Genomic DNA, 24,478 nt, shown 5'->3' on the forward strand with positions numbered 1-24,478 from the left:
GCAAATCTTCTTTGTTTGGTTGGTTTAAAACGACTAGATTAAAAATGTGCATGAAAGGCAGTGCATTCCCAAAAGGCTGCTTTCGATTAAATTCCCGATCTCCCATGTCGTCTCACAAGAGTTGTGTTGCGTTTGTTTGTTTGTTTGTTTGTTTGTTTGTTTGTTTGTTTTTGCGCAGTTTTCTTGTGGTAGAGATTTGATCCATTTTTTTTCTGGCGTTTTGCATGTGGAGACAGAATTGACGCGCTATATTCCAGAAGCTATCGAGATCTGTTCAGCTTGCACGCTGCGTGCGGTGTATTTCCATGTCTGTCCGATTTGGAAAATACTGGGTCCCATCGATAAAAGTATCGATAAGTTCTTATTAGAGGCCAACATAACTTTGACATGGGTAAGACGGTACAATTCACGTGAGAATAAAGGTGAGAATAATTCAACTTTCAACAACGACTCATTTGTCATTTGTACTAGTATAACAATACTCTTCGTTTTATATATTCGTTTTATATTTCAAGGGGTATAGCAACTCTGTGTCGCTTTCATACAGTGGGCTTGACTTTAACTGCGGACGCGTTGTTTTTCTGATTGATTAATTGGTCGATTAAGACAAAATAGGACAGGCAAGGTAGATGCGATCGAGGTTTTAACCCGGACCCTTCCGGCACAAAAACCTTTACCTCACCAACTTGACTTTACCTTGGCTGCACTTAAAGCCAGCTTCATCGGAAAAAGACCATGACAAAAAAAAGGGGGAACTCATTTGCCCTAAATAACCAGGCTATCCGCGGCAGGTACTGTCCAATGGTATCGCGCACGAACGAGGACCTGCCTTCCCCGGTTCACCGAAGGGCACGCGCATCACTGTCACCTGTGGTGAGAAGAGTGAACGAGCATGGCCTCCGCGAGGACGGGGAGGAGGGGAGCCGCCGGGCGCTCGCGGTCCACCGTGCGTTCATAGCGGCTTATAAAAAGGGAGGGACGCGCAGCGCCGGCCGTGTAGCTCGCGCTGGACTTCCGCCACTCGCCGTGCCCGAGCCCAGAGCGCGTGAAGGTAAGAACTTCTGTATGACAGAAGACAACTGGGAAAGGACGTGGGGGTGCTTCTCTCGCCGATAAGCCTATAGATAGATTTTTTTTTTTGAAAGAGAGTCGCCTTTTTTTTTAAAACAAATTAAACTTTTTAATAGCATTCATGCAGAAACGAATGAACTATTTTTTTTCTCGCCTTCTTTTTGTATGGAGCTGGGGAATTAAGGTCGCATCGTAATTGTTCTCATTGCAAAGGAATTTCGCCCCGTGTTCAAAAGGTGCACATGCTGTTTATTCTTATTTTGGGTGGAGTTGAAAGAAGACAAGCAGTCCAATGGATAAGAATATATGTAGTGTACAGGAACAATACAATTTAGTCGTTATAACGGAGATAACAGTACCGCCTCTTGGACGTCGGCGCGTACGAATGCTTTTCAGATTTAATAAGTTATGCAAACTCTCTAAAGATTTCTTACAAGTATATTTTTAGCATTTGATTTTTATTATAAAATATCGAGTTCATCATCAATATACTACCCAAAGTGTGCAGTAAAATGATAAGCACTGTCGCGCAAGTGCGAATTCCTTTGCTTTGATCAGTACTAAAAAACCGAAAGGATAAACTAGTCGGTATATGAAAAAATAATATGGATAATTAAATTAATTACTTTTTTACTGAGAAGAAGTATGGTAAGGTCAGTGAATGGTCGCATATAATTCATTTGCAATTATACATAATGTACAGAATTGATTTAGCTAATGAGGTGCGGCAGCTCTTTCATTACGTGGCTACAGTTAATTAAAATGTTATTTTATTTAACTATAATACAGGTGTGTCGTATTCTTACAGGGGAGTAACATAGACTACTGCGAAATAAAGAGGATATAGCGGAGTAGGATATACAGTATGACCGATGTATAAAACGTACTGCAGATCTGTGGAAAGAAAACGGGTTGAACTGTCTGGATGTACTGACGCAAAGTCTTCTTGCTGTTCACTGTCTCACTGTCACCTCACCTGTCCTGATCAGCCTTAAGCAGTTATCTCCAAGATTTATACTCTCGTCTGCCCTTTGGAGGCTGAGTTAGAATTCAAGTCAGACCTGTTCTTCCTACTGCTAAATCTCATCGAATTAAACTGATGCTGGGACATTCAGCATGCACACTCAACTAGCACAGATGTAGCGAAGGACTGCCCACATTTTTATTTTTGAGTGAAGTTGGATTCATTAAAAAAAATTATTTGTTGTAGTTTTAGCACAGAAGCTCTGGATGCCAAAAAGGATTCCAGTGGCAGGCGTGCTGTAGAAAATGCAGCTCCCCGCGAGAAGAAACTTTTCAAAATGATTGTTTGGCATCACGATCAGCTGGGATACGCTAAGACTGCCCAGGATTTTAAACGTGTCCTTAAACAGGGAGTCAGAATGATGCCATTTAACCAATACCCCTGCAATAAACTGGATGTTATTGTTTAATTGTCACATGGAATGAACATGGTGGATATTTAAAAAAAATGATGAATACCATGAATAAAACCAGAATTAAGATGAAATCCAATTATCCCACAATTAAAAATGGCACCACTATGGGGCTCCTTCTTTAAAAGCAGGATTGGATTAACAGGTTATTAAACAGCAGCAACACTTTCAGCAGCATTAACAGCAGCTAAAGATTCTTCTATGAGAAATAGGAAATATAGTGAAATATGGTGACAGTTGCCCAAGCTGATTGAGTGACAGTCGACTTCCTCTTAGACACAGTCCAGGATGAAGCTGGCTGCCCTATTATCTGTGTTTTGGGTTTCCTGTCTGTTGGGAGGAGTTCAGAGCCGACCAATATGGGACAACAAGCTGGACTTTCTTGAAAACCGGCTGAGAACACTGGACCTGGCCAGGAACAGAGAGCTGGTAAGTCTGTGCCTTTGAGACCTTTTTAATACCTCATGTAACTTGCCAAACACTTGCATAAAGTTTACAGACCATGCAATTAAACTGCAGTAAGGATGCAGTTGAACACATTCCCTATTACAATATCTGGTTAGGCTGTGAAGATCAGCCCTTGCTAACTTCAGAAGTATTTCATTAAGGAAATGAATTGGGGAGCAGAATCTGTGTTGCACAACACCCAGTACACCTGGACTGAGTAGCTTTGAAAATGTCTGTTCAGAAACTCCCTAATGCTTTTGCTCTTTAGTGCATTAATATAGTGCAAGCTACTTACATAGCACTGCAGTATAGAGCACATCAACAGTGTCTTGCCATTAATAAGCAAGGCAGTGTACCAACCTAAGAATTATTCAGAATGTTGACAGCACTCTAAAAGGCACAACCGACAAAGATATTTTTTAATGTCCTGATCAGGGAGGAGGCAGTGTGGAGAACAGAGCACCGGAGCGTTTTGCTGGCACTGTGAAATGTGACAATGACTCCTGCCCCTCCTGTGTGTCCCTGTGTAGTTTCTGAGTGCTCTGCAGTCCTACTTCAGTAACAGAGGGGTCAGTGTTGACCGGACAGCTCCCGCCTTCCTGTTGTTCCCACCAAAGAGCTGGCAAACTCGGACAGATGCCCTGCTGGAGTCCGAGATGCCAGGGGAGGGCACGGATCTGTCAGAATGACAGCCTTACCCATCTGGAGGCATCGGGTAAGACCCTTTGCTTCAGGCAGTATTACTGCCTCTCTTCCACCCACCCATTCACTTCCTTACTGCTTCTTCCAATTCAGCAACTGGGAGAGCCGGAGTCTATCCCAGCAAGCAATGGGTGCAAGGCAGGGTACACCCTGGACAGGACGCCAGTCCATCACAGGACAGAAACAGACAAACGCATACAGTACACACTCACACCAGGGCCAGTTTTTCTCAAAAGCCACTGACTGTAGGAGGAAACTGCAGCGCCTGGAGGAAAGCCACGCATACACAGGGAAAACATGCAAACTCCATTCAGATAGCAGATGGAGTCCATACTTGTGTTTTCATACAAATGAAGGGAGATGAGCAAATGAAGACTTGGAGGAGGAGTGAAAGTGAAACAAGTAGAAATTAAATCCTCCTAAATTCCTTCATTCTGTGTGCTTAATGAGCTACCGATTCCTTCATTACTATATGAATGTAGTCATACACTCATAGAAAGGAGAGTTATTGTTGTACATTGATTGTGAATTAATGTCTACATTACACAGCGTATTTCTATTTTGCAGGTGAATTGGAACGACGGACACCATTGTTCTTATGGGATTTTTAAATACTGAAGGAACACGATCTGTACGGACAGGCTTGCCAGGGTGATAATGCAAATAAAATGGAAGACATCTTACATTGTTTTATAATGGTGGTAACTGTAAAACCTGGAACATACTATTCTTTCTATTTTCACAAATAAAGAACCGTCTTTAGCATCTGTGTATGTCAAATGCTTTCCTCAGGACCAAGACGTCTTATACAGTAGCGAAAACAAGTATCTGTAACAGTAATACAAGTGACCTTTTTTAAGGGCTAACTGGTTTTCTAATATGATGAATTAGATCACGTTGACAGTTTTTAAACTAGGATAGAACTGAAAATCATTTCTGCCATGGCACGTTTCTGGTAAATTAAGATAAAACTATATTGAAAAGAAAAGATATAGACCACTAATGTGATTGCAGTAAAGGGTTTATGAAGTGTGAGGAACAGGAGATTTTCAGAAACCCCCTGTGATGAACTTAAAGGCTTCTGTACTGGAGGGGTTGCTGGGGATTGTGGAAGGATGGCAGTGTGGTGAATGCAGGAAAATAATGGTTTTAACAAATTAGCAGAGCTTATTCGTGGAAATCCTCACATAAACAAGAGCTTTGATATGTTAAAGAAAATATTAATTTATTTTACTTTTTGTAAACACACTAAGTGTGTATATACACTGATGTATATACCTCACAGCCTGATGTAGCAACTGGAAGAAATAAAAAACACCACTATCTTCACCTCTCAACAGTTTTATAACAGGAACTACAGAAGGGTCATCAAGTTAGGGTGCTTGGCAAATGCATTTTTTTGCATGCTTGGTTATAAAAATACAATCTTGTGAAATTAGGAAGGTACAGCTGCTATATAGATCTAATTTAATCTTAAATTTTACTTTTAACATTGCTACTTGTGAGTCAGTTTCTACATTCGTGGAAACAGGTCTGTAACTTTGCAGACTCTTCAAGCGTCCTCTGTCTGGTTGGCAGAGAAGATAATTTTGCTCATGGTTCGGACATACTGAGATCCGTCCTGGAGGGCCAATTTGAGCGTGCTCAGGGGCATCAGGGCAGTGCTGGTGTAGTAGCGCAAAGCAGGGGAGTCAGCCCTTATGACATCCAAAAACACCTGAGGGAATAAGACACGATTGAGATCGGACACACGCTCAACACCAACTGTAAATTTCACTGAGTAAAACAGATATGTATATAGAGATAAGTAACAGTGTGATTATAAAGCCAGGCTTCATGCATTCCATGATCCAGAGACAAATTAAACTGTAGGTAATACATTGCTTTTAAACATGAAACAAATCCTAAAAGCAATTATATATCAACTAAATCTAATATGGGAGGCATGGTGGTGCAGTGCTTAGCATTGCTGGCTTGCGGTCCAGGTGATCTAGATTCAATTCTGGACCTGGGGTACCATCTCTGTGGAGTTTGCATGTTCTCCCCAAGTTGGTATGGGTTTCCTCTGTTCATGGGCTTCTGGGAAAACTGGCCCTGGTGTGAGTGTGGGGTCGTCTGTGTCTGTGTCTGCTCTGTGATGGAAGGAGAGAAGATGGGTGGATGAAGCCAATACCGGCCGATACTGAGGATCCCACCTTGACAATGTCCGCCGTGTCCTGCGCCGCGTCTTGGAAGATGCTGTCGCAGTGCTGCAGATACAGCTGGTACAGGTCCAGCGTACGTGCGTCCACCTGCCGCAGGGACACGTCCTCCGCCTCCGCCCTCCGCAGGTTGGCGATGAAATCGGTATTGACGGGGCCACACTCGATCAGGCTGACGCTGCAGAGCCAACAGACCCGCTGTCAGTCACAGAGCCCCCCCAGGCCCAGGAGCCAGGCCCAGCAATCCATCGAGGGTTAAGACAGCAGGAAAGTTTGGGTTTTAAAAGCTGCAAGCAGCTGTATATAAGCTTCTCTCTTCAAGAGCAGCAGCCGGTACATTACAGTAGATTTCATAGGTCGCTCTTGAAGGTTTAGTTTCTACAAAGTGGGAACAATCTACCAGTTGTGCAGGACACTTATTCACTAAAGTAACTTCTTAGAACCAAAAGCAAGCAACTCTCCTGCCCCCACCACCCCTCACAGCCTGGCTGCAGCACTACAGTACAACTGACCATTAGTGACTTAATTTAAGCATGCTGAGTTGATTAGGAACAGACACATGAGAGTCTTCATAAACCCTTGATTTAGGGTGACCTTGCAAAATATCGTTGCACCGTGGCTATCCCCAATATGAACCAAGTGTTGAATATTTCCTTTTCTGTCATTTAATGCAGAGCACACTTGCACGCACGGGAATTCAGTCGCAATAACATTTGCTTGTTGTTTTTCACCAGTGCAGTTTGCACTATGTACAGGAATCAGTGTGTTCTGATATATATGGGATTTGTGTTGGTCTACTGAAAGTAGAAGACATGTCAGTTTCTGGCTGCTGGTGTAAAAGAGAGCAGAAAATTAGATTTCTTTTTTTTTTAAATGGTTTGTTAAGAGTTTAGCAAATCAATGACAATCTGTGGTGGTGTTGTCTCATAGTAGTGTGCTTGTTTAAGCCACAGTGGTGCAGCATTGATGCAGGCTTAGGTGAAAGGATGCCACCAAACCTACAATATTTGAACAGGCTCCTGAAAAGGTTAAAATAGCTTATCAGGTTCAGGTCTCCCTCAATCATCACGAATGACACTCAGACTCTTATTCAAGGAGGAAACAATGTGTACGCCTGACTGCTTATTATAATAAGATTGCTTATTATTAGTTATATTTCATTGGCATAATAAATATGGTCCCATTGACCTTGCTGTTGTGCAGAGGAAACACAGTGACTGTTCTTAGGAATTCATCATAGGTCAAGCAGAGTTTGATGAAAGTAATACAACAAGGTGTATTATAATAATAAATCAGCGTTATTGCACTGAGGGGTAATTCAGACACATCTTTCTCTCCTGCTCCGCACAGGAAGACTGTGGTCAGGTGTGCAATCCACTGGCCTCACCTGAGTGGATCCCCCGGTACTTACTGGACATTGAACTGCTGCAGGAGGATGGCCAGGCTCTCACAGACGCCTTCCACTGCAAACTTGCTGGCACAGTACACCTCATTAAAAGGCAAACCTAGCCCACAGAGACACAGAAGCTTCAAAGCTCTATTCTTCCTTACAGTGTGCTCATAGTTAGAGGACCCCTTCATGTATCTTATGTGCTTGTCTTTAAAAGTACAGACACAGCCTAGGCATGGCCATGTCTAGAGAGAATCCCATTATTATGAGACATACTTATCTGGTACTAATAACATACATCCTTGAGTATAAAACTCCCGGCTCTTTGTTGATTTTCACAAGTTCCTAAGAGCTGGATAAAAAAATGTTTTCAGACCAAGAAGAGCACTGCCCCCAGTTTTCGGATCAGGATTATTGCGACGGACGGCAGAAAGGACGATTCATCACATTGCTTCTTTGTGCTGTTTCTACATGTGCCCCATTCTTTCTGCACATGTGGAGCGTTTCGCCTCGGAACTAACAACGGCTCATAAAAACCAGCACGTCCCAGCAGTGTAAGCCTGCTCATTTTATTATGCCCTCCCACTGTAGGCTTCTTTTTCTAACACTCCCAACTTCGGGACGTCCCCCCCCCTCTCCCCCCCTTTCTGCCCCTGCCGTCTCCTCACCCTGCAGCCCCCCCAGGCTGCCCGTCACGAGAATCCTCCCGGATCTCCGGGCCTTCATCCCGGGCAGAAAGGCCTGGATGCTGCGGATGGTGCCGAACAGATTTACATCAAAGATCCGGGTCATGGTCTCGTAGGACTGAGCCTCCAGCGGACCCATCAGCCCCACACCAGCGTTGCACACTGTGAAGAAAATAGAGAGTCTTGATGATCTACAAAGCATGTAGCTCTGTGCCTAGATTATGAAGTAACTAACTCTTTTTGAATTGAAATGTGTTGGTCATGACAATGAGTTACAAGAAACTACTCTGAGACCTTGTCAACACCTTGACCCTCAAGGAACCCTTAAGGAAAGAGCCAAGTAATATCTTGGGGTGCCTTTAAGGAATTGGCCAGAGGTCAGAGGTCAGGCCTGATGAGGAGGTGCCCACTACCTGAAGGTCACCATATTTCTCTCATTTAAGCTTCTGGTATCCTGCAGGTGCACAGCAACTCCATGCTACTGGAGTGTGCTCCTTCGGGAAACCCTGATCAGTGCCTGCCAGCATGGGATTGAACTGCCAGTTTTCCAAAAAGATGTATAAATGAATGAATGAGGATGAGATCAGTCAATTTTTATACCATCTACCCACGCCTGCTCCTGCTAAAGATGTACATTAGAGGTTTTATAACTTAATACATTTAATCATGGCTTAATATTCAGGTTTTGATGAAGTCCTGCTCACACAGGACTGCATTTTGTAATGTTTCTTTTCCTGCTGTTTATTTTCTTACATGTGTGCTCTTAGTCACAGAGCCTTGATGTTTCTACCTCGTTTTTTTATGATTATTTAGCAGACTGTTTAATTACCCCAGAGAAGATAATAGCTCCTCGACAGAGTCCTGAATGCTGTTTGTGATGAAATGAGACAGGGAGGAGCGTTGATGGGTTAAAGCCAGTTGCCTGTGGGGCTTTGATCTATGTTGTATTAAGTCCTTCTGATCTTATTTTGTTATCCATGAGCAATTTGTGCCAATGGCTAAAAAAAATCACCATTCTGAAAAACTTGCTTTGAACATGCTTTGGTCTTACGTTTAAATGTGCTGGCCACAGCACGACCGGATTTTAAACACATGGATCGCTACGACATACTGCTTTTCACGGCTAGACGTGGAAGAGTTTCTTTTAACAAAGGTTTTTTTCTGTTGGACAGCACTCAACAGCCTTATTAACTGATATCCATTACAGAATTTGGAAGCACTCCGTTTTCAACATCCAAACAGAATTGTATCTAAACTGGCCCTTCAATAGCTGATATGGATTCTCAAAACTTTAAACTTATGATAGGTGAACATCTGAAAAAAGTAGATACTGTTTTCTGAATACAAGGGTAATAAGAAATTGTCTTCTGTTGTGTAAGATGTTGCCTCACCTAAGATGTCCACTCTCTTTTCTTCTATCTTTTCTTTGGCATTCAGAACGGACAGCTGGTCAGTGACGTCCATCTGGAGAATGTCCATGGTGTCAGGGTGGACATCCTTCACGCAGTCCATCAGACGCCTCTTCTTGGCTAAATTACGCATCGTGGCATAAACTGCAAAACAGACCTGGAGTCAATCTCTGCGCTGCCCGTATGCTGACATTAAAATGACAACAGCCAGAAAGATCTGTCATCAATAAATATGTGTACTTTCAGACTGCAGTGATTTGTAAAACAATCGAGATACATTAAGCCTGTTTAGAAGATTTTTAAAGAACCAGGGACTCCCAGGTATCACTTTTCCTGCTGTAGCAGCACATCACAGAATCAGAAGCCCTTAGATGTCTTAACACAATTGAAGACGTGGATAAAGGATATCTCTCTTCCTGACAGGTCAATCACTTTTAATTCATTTGCACTGCTGTTTAATCTTCCAGGTGTTCCTAAGCCTGAAGTGGTAATGACTACAGCCAGAGTCATTCTGTACCACCGACAACAGCACACTTGCTGTGAAGTAAGGCACTCACCCTTGAAAGTTTTAGATGGGTCAGAGGCTAGATGCACAGCCAGCCTGAGTCCGATTCCTGACGAGCAGCCGGTGATGAGGACCACAGTTTTATCCATAATCCACCACTAACTTTATAACATGGAGGCAAGCAAAACAAATAGCAAACAACCGCCTTTACTGTATACAGTATGAAGCTCGCAGGCTGCTCCTAGATGTCTTTTCCTGTGCTTGAGGATGCGTGTGGATCATAAAGTTCCTTCTGGAGGCATTGAGCTGAAAGCAGCACTGGAGAGACAACAACCCCTTCTTCTCATCTCAGAGTTGTTTAGTCTTCCAGTTTTATCACAAGGTTTTGTGTGTCTAAATATTTTCAGAATAACAACATTCCTAGTCCTGCACTACAGACATTCCCATTGCGGATTTGAGATGCATCTCCGTTTCCCAGGGGAGCCATCCAATCTGATCCCAAGAAAGACCACAGATGTGTGGTCTCACATTACATAACAAGGGAACATCATTGTCGTTTTGTCTTCTGCTGTGGCTTTGCATTGCTCTTCAGGGCTCTGCACAGGTGGACAAAGCATATGTGTAAAACTGAGAACATTGGGAACTTCTTGTGGTGCGAAATGTAAATGCAGTAGGTAATCAGGAGTTATTGATATTTAGAAAAAGGATCAATAGCACATGCTTATATGTATCTGTCTGGAAACTGAAGTTTAAAGAAAAAAACAAGATGTTAGTTCCAACCAAGCCAGGAAAGCTGGACTGAAAACAGATGTAGATCTAAACAGCAATTACAAGAAGTGGACAGGGTGGTGCAGAGAACTCTGCCAGTGTGTCCATCTAATGTTTTATAAATGCAGTTGGTAGAGAACCTGTTCTTGAGGTCTTACATTCACCAAAGGCCTATTGCCCCAAGATGAGTAATGATCACCAATGTCCTCTGAGGAAGCAGGGTCTGACCTACTCCTATTCCCATCAGCAGCTACCTACGCACCGTTCATAATCTAATGAATCTGGCTAAAGGAGACTTTGCAATTTTTTCATGGCCTTATCGACTGATGAATTAAATGCAAGCACAGACATCATGAATGCCCACCTATTTTTCCCCTCAGCATTGTGCTAACAGCAATGCGTTTTTTTTTTTTTTTAAAGGTGCTCAGATCCTTTCGAAATTGTGGCTGTTATGTTGCGGCGCACGGGAACGAGAACATTAAGCTCCTTGAGTGTGAAAAGCTATGTGCGTCACGAAGGCTCGAGGAACAAAAGCTCCCCCATAGCCTTCAGCTGGTTCACAGCATAAGGCGTCCAGAGCTCAATTTGTGAACAAGAACAAACAACTGTGTTGCATTTGGAAAGGTGGGCTTCAGTGACTATATGCACTGATGAATGTCACGGTACCCACAGGTGTTACAGCTTCGCTTACATGGGCAGACAAACGGAATATTTCAAGGTCTAAAGAAGCAGGAAAAAAGCCTTTTAACTCTGCGAGAGACAAGTTTTGAGACGCAGGGTTCTAGCTACACATTTTTGCCATAGAAATAATTTGGACACTTTGAATACAGTGTCATTGCAACGCCTACAGAGTAGTAACCTTCACAGAACCGCATTGAGCTTAAACCGTGGCCGAAGGCAAAAACATTAATGTTCTGCAAATGAGGAAATACCTTTGGGGATCTCTGGCTTTTTATTGTGTCTTTATTTTCAGATGGTATAGTTGCATGGCTGTTAGTGCTTCTGCCTCCCTGGGTCCAATTCTAGGTTGAGGCTCAATCTGTGTAGAGCTTGTATGTTCTCTTTGCACCATGGTGAAATGTCCTCTGGTCTAGCTTCCACCCATCCTCAAAAGCCAGCCAGATGAAAGGGCATGTCTAAATGGTGCCTACGAGTGTGTGTGCCCAGCTGGGATTGGTATCCTCCTAGGTTTAATCCTACCTTGAACCAGGCTTGGGACAGACTTAGTGCGAACCTCTGTAGGACAAAGAGGACAAGCGGATTGCTGTAGTGAGAGACAGACAAGGTGAGAACATTATCAGGACATTCAGCAAGGCAACACAATACACCATAAAAGCCAGAATAAGGACAAAACAGAATAAGGCATCAGTCACTGCTCAATCGCGCTACAGTTCCACATCGCTTTTCAATCCAACAACTTGCAAACTGTGTTCAGACCTAACTGATTTCTTTAACAGTGCAATTCTGACCAAATCAGTACTTCAAATAACAGAAGCAAGAACAAAGGATCATAAAGGCAGTAGGCTCATACATAGCACAATATTTACATCAAATATTCTTCTAATTTGATGTATTTTGTACCTTTTCATCTACTTAGTGATTCTCTGTTGTAGTTTCCTGCTTAGAGTCATGCTCCTCTTAAATAAGGAACGGCATCCTTGGGGTTTCCTGTGAATTAAAAGAAGTGAACTGGGAAAGTAGTAAAGAGTTGTAGGTAACTGAGCGAGTATCACTAACTTGTTTTCACCTCCCACATGCCTCTGTAATTGTCTTCTGCTGTTGTTCCGGATGTTTTCAGACGAAACCACAACTTGAAACACAGCAGGAAGACAGTATAGAGCCCTACTGCATTCAGACAAACACACTGACACCTGAAGGAATGATCTATTTTTCTACTTCTATTACTTGTGCTATAGAAATACCAGATTTCCGCATAGCACACAATTAAGATACGAGACAAATCCAAGCTTGTTCCATTTGAGCATGGTGTTGTGGCTTGCAGAACATATCACTGAGCCAAGGTTATTAATGTCAATGCAGCACAACTGCACAAAGAAATGACATAAGCTAAGCCTTCACAAGACCTATTGTAAACAGGCATTCACTTTAAAGAGCGCTCACTTTTCTAAAATAACCATTAGCAATTTGTTTTCCTGCATCCTTGTAGAAAATAAAAGCATGGGGGCTCACAGAGCACCTGGAAATCATGATACAATGCTCCATTATATATAAATGGCAATGCGGGGGCTACTGCTGACGACAAATTCATACAAATCCAACAAAAGCATTACTCCAGCAAATCACATCTGCAGAAGAGGCTCTTGAAAGCAAAATGAAAGGAAGGTTATTGTGTGCTCTATGAGTTAAAATGTTCTACCAGTTCTTTGCAAAGAGTCCCATTTAAATGAAATAAAATAAAAAAACACACTGACCTGCCATGATGATTTTATTTTTTAATATTATTACAAAGACCTTCTGATAAAGCAGCAATCCTATCATTTTAATTTAGGATTGTGAAGTTGCAGAAAAAAAAAAGACTATCAGAAATACCTGTTGTTGGGTTTCCAGTTATTTGCAATTTATCTGGCTGACACTTTTAACCAGAGGTAGATTGGCATCCTCATTCAGGGCATTTTGCACGACCAATTCAAGTGAAGGATCTTGGTCAAGGTACAACAGCAGCATCTCACCTGGGATTCAAACCCAGCACCTTTGAGTTAGAAGTCCAGAATCCTGACCACTGCTCCAAAGAATGCAACATCACACTGTACACTTCAGACAGGTCCTGTAATTCCGACTTTACAGCCTCAACCTTGGCACTGTCATTCACAGACTGACACCAGGGCTCTCTCTCACAACTAAACAAATGCCTTACACTGTTAAATTACGACTTTAGCAGTTAAGGCGAACGGATCACTTCGAGAAATAAAAGTGTGTGCCATATGTGGACCTTTACACCCTATTTTGCAGGTATTACCCTCCTGAGCAATGACTGATTTGCGGGTTAGGACAGATTATGCATGCAGTTGACCATTAGCCTACCCCCTGTCTGAGCTCATGCAGCAAAAACACTCCAGCCCAAGTGCAAAAAGGACTGTGGGATTCTGGAACCATTTATTATTGTTACACTCGTGGAAACAGAGGACTAACCACAGATCCAAGTTTTAAGGATCACAATAATAAATCTCTTGAAGGAACAATGGTTTAAATATGTGAAAATTAAGCTATATTTGATCCCTAAGTTAAGGCATAAGGAGAAAAAGATCATTATTATATACATTATATACAGGAATTGGGCCATCTGGGTCTGTATTCTCCTAGTCTGAGACATATTCCAGTAAAGAAACACATACTTTTGTGCTACTATTACAAATCAAGGAAGGATTTAGGTTATTCCTTCCCTTGTATTTCACATTTACAGTGTATGCTTAAAGAGATATTAGCAATTACAGGCAGATTCTTCACAGGAGGCCTAGTTCCCCAGTACTACTGAGAAAACCATCATCACTGACCTGCAAAAGCCGGTAGCCCCACCAAGTGTCAAAAACTGGAATTGGAAATGCTGTTATCAAAGGGGAACTGCAGTCCCAATTTCTCAGACCGTAACAAAATAAATTAATTGACGGCATAGCAAAATTTCACCAATTCTGAACTAAGCACAAAATTGTGAACTTTGTGAAAGCACGGTGTGGTCAACATGTCACAATTCCCCGTTTTTGCCACGGGAGAGACCGAGAGTTCACGAGAATTGTGCAAGATGTAGCCCTTCCTGCTCACTAGTCACGGTGATGACTAATGTACTGCAATGTGTGAGCAAATAGGTACAGGTTGTGCAGCAGACATTTCACTGCAGAAATGTTCCAACATAATCTGCATGCAGAGTTAACAAATAAGTAGTATTTGTCCGTAAAACCATCTCAAAGTTGAGAGAAATATTTTCTTGGATTAAAAGAAATGTATGCTTGTTTACAATGTAATAAAGCCTTTTCACAAGTTTTGTTGCCTCATTCTGAATGATAATATGAATCTGCACATACCTGGAAATTTAGTCTATTTTGTGATGTAAATTGGAGGTTTTACTTTCATTGCGGTTTGAAATGCATCATCAATGCCATTTCTTTCTAACACCCAAAATATAAAAATAGCCTTGCAGCTCCCCTTTAACCTCAGCAGCATGCAGACTCTGGATTGGAGTTTCCAAAACTATTTCTCAAGACAGACTCTTAAAGACACAGATACAGCTCATTATTAGCAGGTGCTTGAAACTGGCTCATTAGACCTTTAATATGGAACAATAGTCCTCATCTGCATGAACAAATGTCTAGATGGCTTTCATCTTGTTATAAGGCCATGGGCATTGTGCAACTGTCTATCCACGGGTTATTAAACATCAGCAGCAAAAATGATGGTTCTCCTAACTGCTAAGACGATGCCTTATTTCACATCTCAAATTCAAGGCACTTGGAAGCAAGCCTGATAACGTACTATAAAGTATGAAAATTGTGCAATCTTGCCCATAATATTGAAACAAAGCCAAAAACATTTTTTTTAACCTAGAACATTAAGATATTGGTAGTTCCTAAACAGCCTTTTCAATGTTCTTTTTTCATGTTGCACTTTCTTTTAAAACAATTTATAGACCTGAAGAAACACGAGAGAGGTGAGGTCCCCACTGATAAATCCTCCAAGAATTAAACGAACAAAAAAATAACCCTCTCTTTTGGAAAAATGGCAATTTCCTGATGTGCTGCAGCTGTAACTGAGAATCCTGACCCTTCCTCCGGTTACCAGAGAGCAAAAGGAGATCTCTGAGGATTTTTTAACTCTTTGCACCTGAGAAAAACACCAGGCTTTATTCTGCTACTGACAAGACAGCCCATCCAAAAGTTCCTATCAGCTGAAGGGCCTTACTCAGATAGAGAGGTTGAACTGATCGTGTCAGTTTCAGCACAATCTAAAACGACTTACATGTGATACGCCCCCCCAAAAAATTTCATATTCTATAAAAATACAACAGTCCATAAAAGGAAAAAAATGGATTTCAGCTATGGCCTTTATAATTTAGTGTTTAAAAGGTACAGAGGAGTAGAAGGGCCACATTGTCAAAACTAAATATATCAAAAGCTGCCAATAAGTGACACCATTGACAAGCCTCTAACACAGTTGCTTAGTGCCCTTCGGTGGGGAGCAGCTGGGTTACTCTACAAAAAGGAGTTTCCTCACTGTGCTTCCTCAAACACGATGAAGGCCTCCTGCCGAAAATCCGCTGGCTTCCTGCAGTTTCTTCATGGCCTGTGGGTAGTACTTGAGGAAGATCCTGCTGGCGATCTCGTAAGTGTCCCCTACGGGGGTGGAGGGGTACTCCCTCCGGCTGCGCACGAAGTCCTGCTCCACCTGAAAGACGGCCCGGTTGAACGTCTCCTGTTTGAAGGGCCGCCCCCTGTCCAGGCATTCCACCAGGGCGGCGACAAAGAGCCCCCAGCGCCGGGCGTAGTAGTCGGCCACCAGCCCGCCCCACTCCTTGCTGGCGTAGTCCAGGATGTTTCCGGCGGGGCCCCACAGCGTCAGCTGGTTCCTGCTGTTGAACTCGTACAGCCGAGCCTCCTCGTCGCCCAGGGCCAGAGACCTGGCGCGTTCCAGCCAGGCGCCCAGGAGGAAGTGGCTCTCGCTGGACAGCAGCCGGTCCAGCTCGGGGAGGAGGTCGTACACCAGGACCCCCCCGGCGGTCAGCAGCTCCTGCAGCTGCTGGCCCTGGAAAGCCCTCCTGACCTCCTGGTAGAACTCGGTCACCAGGAGCTGCAGGGCTTGGCGGGTGACGTCCACCAGGTCGTGCCTGAAGGTCTCCACGGCCATCAGCGGCTCGGCCGCGGCCTGCAGCAGCCTCCAGGCCTCGTACAGGTCCCGGGGGTCGTACCACAGGTCGGCGGCCATGCGCAGGGAGGGCCGGTGCACCAGCGGGCTGCGGTTGTGATTCTTGTAGCCCGGCAGGGTGCAGTTGTAGACGCTCCGGAAGAGGAGCCTCCACGCGGCGGGGAGATTCTGGTGGCTGCTGCCGTAGCGCCGCGCCGCGTAGAGGGAGACCCACTTGTCCAGGCGGACCGGCTCCCGGCGCCAGGCCAGCTCGCTCATCAGCTCGTACACCACGGCGTTCTGCTCGATGCCCTCGGGGGCCAGCCCCACCCCCACCAGGGTGGAGTTGGGGTAGCGGCGGGCCTCGAACGGCCCCCGGTTTATGCTGTCCACCGTCCCGAAGAGCCCGCTGTTCCCCCCGAAGTTGTGCAGCATGCACCAGATGAAGGGCTGCCCGTAGAAGGACTGGGTGAAGGAGTACGCCGGCACGGACTCAGCAAACAGGTCCAGGACAACCATCCTGCCGAGGGGCACGCCGCGCAGCAGAGCCCGCACCTGGGCCGGCTGCCAGAACGCGGCGTCGTGGACGAACAGCCAGCCCTGCATCAGCCAGATCGCCTGGGGGTCAACTAGGGGGGGCAGGAGGGAAGGAAGAGAGGAGAGGGAATCAGGCTCCCATCGCGAGCCGGAGGGCCGGCGGGGGTGGCGAGGAGCCGCCAGCAGGGCGGCGACAGGCCAGCCCTGACTTTTCACATTTCGACTGGGGTTAAGGGGGGGCTACAGGCCCTCGGGCACGGCGCTGTCCCAGAGCTGTGCAGTAGGATGCTTTTGCAGCCGTAGTTAGTTCAGGAGTTAGAGACAGGCCTCGAGTGAGGAGATCAATACAGAGAGCACTCGCAGGGGGCTGTTTTCCACTCTCACCTGGCCGTGCGGAGGGGCCAGTTAGAAAACCTCTGTGATGAGCCAAAGAGCAGCAGCCCTGACAGCAGGGGGAGGGGGGCTTGGGGGGCTGCGTGGGCAAAGAATGCTGGGATGGAAAGTCAAAATGCCCTTATTTACACCCAGGGGAGCCAGTGATTGGCAGAAGCTGAGGTCTGTATCTGTCCCACACCTTGGTTAGAAATTGTATTTAGCATGTTGAACAGTACTTTGACATTTCACACATACAGCATAAATGTCTAGTTTGCCCATAATATTCTGATATTAAGGTGTAAATCTCAGTCTACTCCAAGTGCTGCTAGATGTGTGCCATTGTACGTATTGTGCTACAGGTGCATTCCAGCTCACCCAATCAGCCTGTAACCTTCCTTATTAAAAGGTGGTGTTGCACATCCAATTTTCATGTGGAAATGTGCCTAGCCATTTTCTGCTTGGTGTTATGCAATCCGTATAACATATCTATGACACCTGAAGAAGGCTCCACAGCCTAAACATTGTGTTTTTTTTTTCTTCTTTTTCCAGCATGGAACAAAAACGTATTACTTGTTTCTCTTATATCCTAGGGGATGAAACAAGTAAGGAATGGTAACGTCCAGTAAGATATAACTGCCAATTTCTGGGTGAAAAGCTATTGTCACAGTTAGGCCATGAATTGGGGGACTAGCTCACCTGCTGTCATGGAGGTGAAGACCGCCTGGCTGACCGCGGACAGGTACGTGGGATCGGACGAGGAGGGGGTCATTTCGTTGAAGGTGTCCGTGTTGTAGATGTGGTCGCTGCCGAACTGCTTGAGCAGCTGGGACAGGAAGAGGGCCCCGATGCGCTGAAAGAGGGGGTCCCGTGGGTCCAGAACGTAGGCGCAGGAGTAGCTGCAGTTGAAGTGGCTCCAGGGACTGAGCTTGGTCACGTTAGCCTGGGGGAAAATCCTACGAGTATGGACAACGATCATTTATCACATACATCCTCTCTTCCCTACAGTCGGACCTAGCCATCCTCCAACATCCAGGAGTGACTGGTGTCAGCTGACGTAAGAAATGGCGACACCAACCTTACAAAACAGGGCTGCGGAGAATGTGCTTTCAAAATGTTTCTGACTTGCGGCTGCTGAGGTTTTCCCGTATGAAGGTTTTCCTTGGGCTTTCCCCAGGACTTGTGAAACTCGTTTCTGATCAGCTGGTTACAGATCAGCAGAGTCAGATACAGGAAATGTAACAAAATCAGCATGTGCTTTAATTCAGCTGCACCAGCACCAGTCCATCTGGTGCCAATGAGGAAAGGCAGCTAAATTTATCACACCAGAATTGAGTCAGAACAATTATTAGGTACTTTCCAAGACCTAGAGAACTCAGTGATCCCAAGCTAATCAAGGCACAAGTGTAACAAAGCCGTATCTGATACAGAGTTCTTTACCAACTTACTTGGGGATGTGAGGGTTAAGGTGTTCTGGCACTGCAAACTAAGCTGTGGCAATCAAGAAAAAATAACTCTATATATAAGGACTGCTCCTCATTATCTTGATTGGGGACACTCCTGTCTGTCCTCCAAGCCCATCTGCACCCTGTGGGTGACAGGGTCTTCTCCTGCTACGCCCCAGAGCTCAACAAGAATATCAGAGAGTCACCTTCCCTGAGCTCTTGCAAATCCAGACTCAAACCCTTCGTTTGCCAGCCCCTGTGCGTTCTGTAACTGTGTAAGCCTGCCGTCTCCACTCATGGTGTATTTTTTTCATTCCGCAAAGCACGTTGATGAGCCACCCTTAAAGGCGCTATATAAAATGAAGATGATAATAATCATCATAATAATAGGGGATCCTGGAACCCTGCTGTAGTGGCACTTGAGCTCTTTACCTGGTAATGGCTTCAGGAACATTTCCAGAAAAAGCAGGCAGGACAGGGATCATGCCCAGAGATCTCATTCGGTCCAGGATTCTATACTGCATGTGAACATTGTGGGTGGGAGAAAAAAGAGAGAGAATCATACTGCTGTTGCAGTCTCTTTTCTTAAAAGACGAGAAAGTGGAGAAACAGGCGGATGAAGCCGTGTGCTGCGCCGCACCTGGAGGTAGAGCTGTTTCAGGTGCCAGGACTGGGGCAGCGGGCCGCCCCAGCGGAACAGGTTGCCCATGCGGTTCCAGGCCAGGAAGGCAGGGCCCGTGAAGAAGCTGTCGATCTCACTCCGATTCAGGCCCAGCGACAAGTACACCTGAGCACAGGGGAGAGGACGAGGCGTGAGACACATGGTTAGCCATTCCTGGCCGCCTGGTGTCAATTACCAACAGACTTTCGGAGCATTCACACTTGCAACGCAATACCAGTCTCCTTTTCACCTACTCTTCACGCTAAGAGTGAAGGAAAATAAATGTTTGTCCTGATGTATCCAGATTCAGATCTAGATTTGGGCACTGAATGGCAACTGAAGTCACATTCAGAGTGTAAAAACTCAATGCAATCTCTATTTTTTCAACAATGTTTTTGCCTTTGGCGTGATTAACAAGCCACCTCTACGAACGACTGGACTACATTCTAGTGGATATACCTGACTCGATTTACAAATGCTGTTGTCTTTGTCTCTTCTCTATTTAATGACTGATGTTGACTTGTGTGCCTGCCTCAGAGTCAGAGTTGTCAAGAATCAGATTCAGGCCTGTGCTCTTAGGAAAGAAAAATCACTAGGTGCTCATGTGTTTGGAAGCACTGCAAGCAGGATAATGAAGCTCTCCAGTCTTCTGCCCACTGAGTACGGACTGGACTGTCGGGGCTTGGCAGCTCACCTCTTGCCAAACTGCTTCCTGCCCAACAAATGCCAAGGGCAGATTGATGCCATTCAGTGCCATCCAGTCGATCTCCTGCTCCCAGCGTGCCCAGTCCCACCACACCATGGAGTAACTCTGAGTGCACACATTCTGGTAATACCGGAACCTGCCAAGAGGAATCACAGGGGATTAAACTGAGACGTCTACAGCGGGGGTCCCTGTAGGATCACGCACACACCTCCTGGTTTGTGTCCCAACCAAGCTCTCAGTTACCCCATCGATTCCCTCACTGAGTTAATTAAAGCATCGATTTAAACTGGTTGACTGACTTCAGCTCTTAAACGTGTTTGTAGATGCCTTTTATAAGCCACAAAAGCACACCGTTTTGAGAAGAAAACAATAAACCTTATTCCATTCATGCAACTTGTTAGTTGCATGAAGCCTGGCTGTAATGCAAACCTGCAAGCAAATTGGGCTCCAGGACCAGAATCTGGATCCCCTGTTCTGCAGGGTTGGCACACAGTGTATCCACAATGTCAGGGAGGAATGTCTGGATTTCATGCCCTAAACAGGCTGTCGTGGCTTTCTGTCTGTAGGTATTGGACAGGCTCTCAAACAATATCTGTGTTGTTGGTTCGTATATGCAACATCGGTGTATTCTCCTTACTTTTGTATACAGCAAAATAGTTGCATCTTTGAAGGTGATGTTATCCTCAGGCTTATTATACTATTAATGAAGTCTTGTTTGCAAGGGTTGTCTAAAATGTACTTGAACAGGCACATGCGCAATACCAGAGACATTCCACAGGAAGACTGCAATTAGCTAAGGCTTCCCATGAGTTGCACTGCCCAACATTACCAGAGAAAGAAACTATGCCACTTGCAGTGGAAGAATGGTGAGGAGGCAACACAAAGAGAGATGGTTTTCTCGCACAACACTTTAGTGGAATTAACTTTAATCAACACAAACCAGCACATGTCAGAACCAGTGGGCATGAACTACCTCAGCATGTGATAGCTTCGGAGTTTCTGCTCTGCTCATTCCACAGCGCAACCGAGGCGTCAAGCTTTAGCGTGAAAGTTGCAGAGTCAGTAATACTACAATAATCACTGTTGCAGTTACATAAGAATGCCCAGCGAGGCCCTGCTTTCTCAAGGGAAATAACACAGTAGATCACCTGTCCTCTGACAAAGAGCTGCCAGTCACGCAGTGGGGGCTGTTGACTAACTGGTCACTATGCACGTGGCCTAGCTGGTGCCAACTGCAGCACCTCTAACGAGCTGCTGCTAATTGGACATGGCTTCAATGCTGCCGCCCCCGAATGACGCCACAGGGGAAGAGTCCCCCTGGTGAACAACTGTGGTTCTATGAACAAAAAAAAAGCTGCCAGTTGTGTCCCAGTTTCAGGGGGCTTTTGGCCTGGGTCTCAAAAACCAAGCTCTGCCCAGCCAGAAACGTCTAGCTATCGTAGTTTCTGGACCCCAACATGCCAATAGAAAGATTTCCTTTCGCATCACGCCAAAGAGGTGTGAGGATCAAAGACCTCTCCAAACTGATCGTTAGTTTCGCGCCCGACGGCCACAATCACACTGATCCCTCCCCCTGCGTCCTCACACAGGGGTTTCTGAACTCCTAGCGCACAAAGACACCCCAAACCAAAACTGTCCCTTCTCTCAACTTCAGTCCTCTTTCAATCCTCTCTGTTCATTTGCAGATTTTGGCTTTCCACAGGTCTCCTGTTCTCCCTCCGTTTGGACACTCATTCTCTGTCTTCTGTTCTCCTACGCTTTACTTCCCCCCCGGAAGAAGGCTCCACAGCCGAAAAGTTGTTGCTTCTTTTCTTTTCCTCTTAGCACGGAATAAACCTTCACCTGCCACTGTCGATCCACAGGTTTATCAGGTACGGAGATAATGCAGTGTGATGCACATTACTGAGCTGAGCTGGATCCCGATCGAAAGCGCGCACTGAAACTTAACTGAAAGCGCAGTTAAAGGGTCCGGCTCGTACCTGAGCCAGGTAGGACGCACCTGTGCGGGCTGCTGATTCTCAGGACGCCGGTGATCGGGGGCAGCGGAGACGGGACGTTCAGCTGTCTGCCTGTCCAGGAGACGTGACAATTGCAGAAGTACTTCAGATATGTGTACACCCCAGCAGCCGCGGCCACCCCGGTGCTCCCCACCACCGCGATCTTGTCCCCTTTCGCAGACCAGAGCTCGCAGGCGTCCGGGCTGCCGTTGGCCTGCGCTAGAGACCGGTTGACGGACACGATGAAGTCGCCAGCCCTCTGCCCGATCAGCCGCGTCAGGAGGTCGCCTACAGCTCTAGCCTGCGTGTCGTCACTCGCCTGTGGCTTGAGATGCGCCAGGGTGTCAAACTCCCGCTGCGCCGAAAGCACGGCGGAAAATGATACAAGCATGATGATGGCAAAACGGGTTAAGCTCTCGTGGGGCATTGTGTCATGTGCGGTACAGTGCGACCCCAAGGCAGAAGCCTAGATGGCTCTTAACCCGTGATGCCCTACTCTCAGCTGCTCTTTCCAAACTCCGAGGAACAGGAAGCGCACAGAACCTTCGTTTCGGAGACCAATCAGCGCACAGCCCGGCCGTGAAGACACCACCGCACAGCCAATCACGGCGGAGAGTGCTTGTGACGCCACTGACTACAGACGCGGGGAGTGAGCTGATCACATGGCGCTCTGTTGTGGACTGTGAGGAGTTGTAAAAACTCTGTCACCAGATTTACGATGCTTTAAATATATATAATATATATAATATATATATTTTTTACTCCGTAACTGCTTCAATATTTCTAGAAGAGATAGATAAGGCATTCAATGCGTAATTACAATTAATACTAAAATTAAAACTTTGAAGAAATATAATTTATCTAATTTTGTGCACACACAAAGAACGTTCATAACAGATAAGCACATTGTGCTGTTACTAATCCAGCCTTCTAATATTGCAGGGCAGGGTCATAGGTGCTGAAAGAGTGGACTAGTAGCTGACGCATCAAAATCCAATATAACCATTTCTGCTAAATAACTGCAACGCGATGATACAAGGACAAGAAAACGTCCTTCCACTTTGAGTCTTAAAGAGCGAAGCCCCGCCACTTCCTCTATTAACCAGCAGAGGGCGAGCAGCGCATTGGCTTCCACTTTGACTAGGCCATTGGTATCATCAAGCAGCGTTCGGAAAGCATATGACCCCAGAAGACATTGCCAGTTCTTCAAAAAGCGCCGGTACACCTGAATTTTGACCTCTTTCTTTCTTGTCAAGTGTCTTTAAAAGTAATAAAAAGCCGGAAAGCAGACGTGCACATCACAGCATTTGGATCGGAGCAGGATTGCTTTGCAAGGATCCCATTCTGTCCCCTTCAGCCTGTGTGCTCATTCCCATGGTCTGGGTTCGGCTCTCCTGTTTATTCCAGCTATCGACATTCTCCTTGCTCTGGACAGAGGCCTGACAGCCAGTTGAACAGAAGGAGCTGCAGGCTGGGCCTCAGCAGCACAGAAGCACGTTTCATTGTGCTCCTGACAGCTTGTGTACAATAGGGCCTGATTACCGGACCTTGCATCCGCATCAGAATCTCCACAGGGGGCAATCATTCCGCATCAGTGTCGGAGGGGAGATAAGGTGACAGCAGTGCTGGGCTCAACATCACCCCAGCCGCAGAGCTGAGACTGTGAGATAGCTGCATGTCGCTCACCGGCCCAGCCTTGCCTTTGGCCTCTCGAACATTTCAAAACCCCCTGAATTCCTTGGATTCCCTGTGTTAAAACAGGAAAAGCACTGGGGCTGAACGTCTGCGATAATGCATAAGTTATGTTTTCAGTCATGCAAGTCCGGCAAAGAAACCACCCAGGCACTCAGTTCTGCATAATTCCAGATGCAATCACCCCTTGTTCTTGGGGGGACAGATTTCTGGTTCTTTTCCTCTGTAGTACACGTCAGCTCTATAGGTGATAAGAGTGGAAGGGCTAAATAAAAGTATAGCCAAATGAACTACAATATTTCCAGACTCACGACCCTAAGATCTGGAAGGGCTGGGAATTATTCCTTTGTACTTACACAAGAATATCATCTCACATCTGATTATTCATTTTGATTTTACTTAAATGTGCACGTAGGAACAGTCCATTAAGGATATTTAACAAGCCTGGAATTCAGCACTGTGGCATGGTGCCCAGTTATAATAAAACATAAGCGCACTTCTTGATGCAAATAAGCCCTGTTCCGTGATCGGAGCCCCTATTAATCATGCAAGTATTTGCTAGCCCGTGACCTCACCCCTTAGACCTCAACCACAGTTGTCTCC

General features: G+C 45.4%; 2 protein-coding genes and 1 long non-coding RNA gene across 3 annotated transcripts; 1 reads left to right on the forward strand and 2 right to left on the reverse strand.

Moving 5' to 3' along the window:
* Positions 1-945: 945 nt before the first annotated feature.
* On the forward strand, positions 946-4,421 carry LOC107079242 (uncharacterized). Its single transcript, XR_001480191.2, has 4 exons — positions 946-1,051; positions 2,784-2,936; positions 3,485-3,669; positions 4,224-4,421. It is a non-coding gene; the product is annotated as an uncharacterized lncRNA (long non-coding RNA).
* A 560-nt stretch (positions 4,422-4,981) lies between these two features.
* hsd17b1 (hydroxysteroid (17-beta) dehydrogenase 1) lies at positions 4,982-12,967 on the reverse strand. The gene is made up of 7 exons (XM_069185667.1): positions 12,197-12,967; positions 9,900-11,879; positions 9,325-9,486; positions 7,916-8,095; positions 7,269-7,362; positions 5,852-6,035; positions 4,982-5,373 (listed from the first exon to the last, which is right to left on the reverse strand). Exons 2-7 carry the CDS (start codon positions 9,994-9,996, stop codon positions 5,209-5,211), a joined length of 882 nt encoding a protein of 293 aa, XP_069041768.1. The 5' UTR covers positions 9,997-11,879; positions 12,197-12,967; the 3' UTR covers positions 4,982-5,208.
* An 88-nt stretch (positions 12,968-13,055) lies between these two features.
* naglu (N-acetylglucosaminidase, alpha) lies at positions 13,056-22,810 on the reverse strand. The gene is made up of 6 exons (XM_006638205.3): positions 22,186-22,810; positions 20,175-20,322; positions 19,460-19,606; positions 19,252-19,337; positions 18,074-18,330; positions 13,056-17,094 (listed from the first exon to the last, which is right to left on the reverse strand). The coding sequence occupies exons 1-6, from the start codon at positions 22,608-22,610 to the stop codon at positions 15,848-15,850; spliced, it is 2,310 nt and encodes a 769-aa protein (XP_006638268.2). The 5' UTR covers positions 22,611-22,810; the 3' UTR covers positions 13,056-15,847.
* Positions 22,811-24,478: the final 1,668 nt, after the last annotated feature.

Source organism: Lepisosteus oculatus, chromosome 28, assembly GCF_040954835.1.
Source record: "Lepisosteus oculatus isolate fLepOcu1 chromosome 28, fLepOcu1.hap2, whole genome shotgun sequence".
Classification (NCBI taxonomy): domain Eukaryota; kingdom Metazoa; phylum Chordata; class Actinopteri; order Semionotiformes; family Lepisosteidae; genus Lepisosteus; species Lepisosteus oculatus.

What these genes read in the sequence shown, in the direction of transcription:
- naglu (XM_006638205.3), bottom strand. Translation starts at nt 22,610, where the DNA reads ATGCCCCACGAGAGCTTAACCCGTTTTGCCATCATCATGCTTGTATCA. An exon ending in AGAATCAGCAGCCCGCACAG is followed by an intron (nt 20,323 to 22,185) that starts GTGCGTCCTACC and finishes TCCTCTTGGCAG; the next exon opens with GTTCCGGTATTACCAGAATG. An exon ending in TGAAACAGCTCTACCTCCAG is followed by an intron (nt 19,338 to 19,459) that starts GTGCGGCGCAGC and finishes GTTCACATGCAG; the next exon opens with TATAGAATCCTGGACCGAAT.
- hsd17b1 (XM_069185667.1), bottom strand. Translation starts at nt 9,996, where the DNA reads ATGGATAAAACTGTGGTCCTCATCACCGGCTGCTCGTCAGGAATCGGA. An exon ending in CCCATCTAAAACTTTCAAGG is followed by an intron (nt 9,487 to 9,899) that starts GTGAGTGCCTTA and finishes TCTGTTTTGCAG; the next exon opens with TTTATGCCACGATGCGTAAT. An exon ending in AAAGAGAGTGGACATCTTAG is followed by an intron (nt 8,096 to 9,324) that starts GTGAGGCAACAT and finishes TTTTCTTCACAG; the next exon opens with TGTGCAACGCTGGTGTGGGG.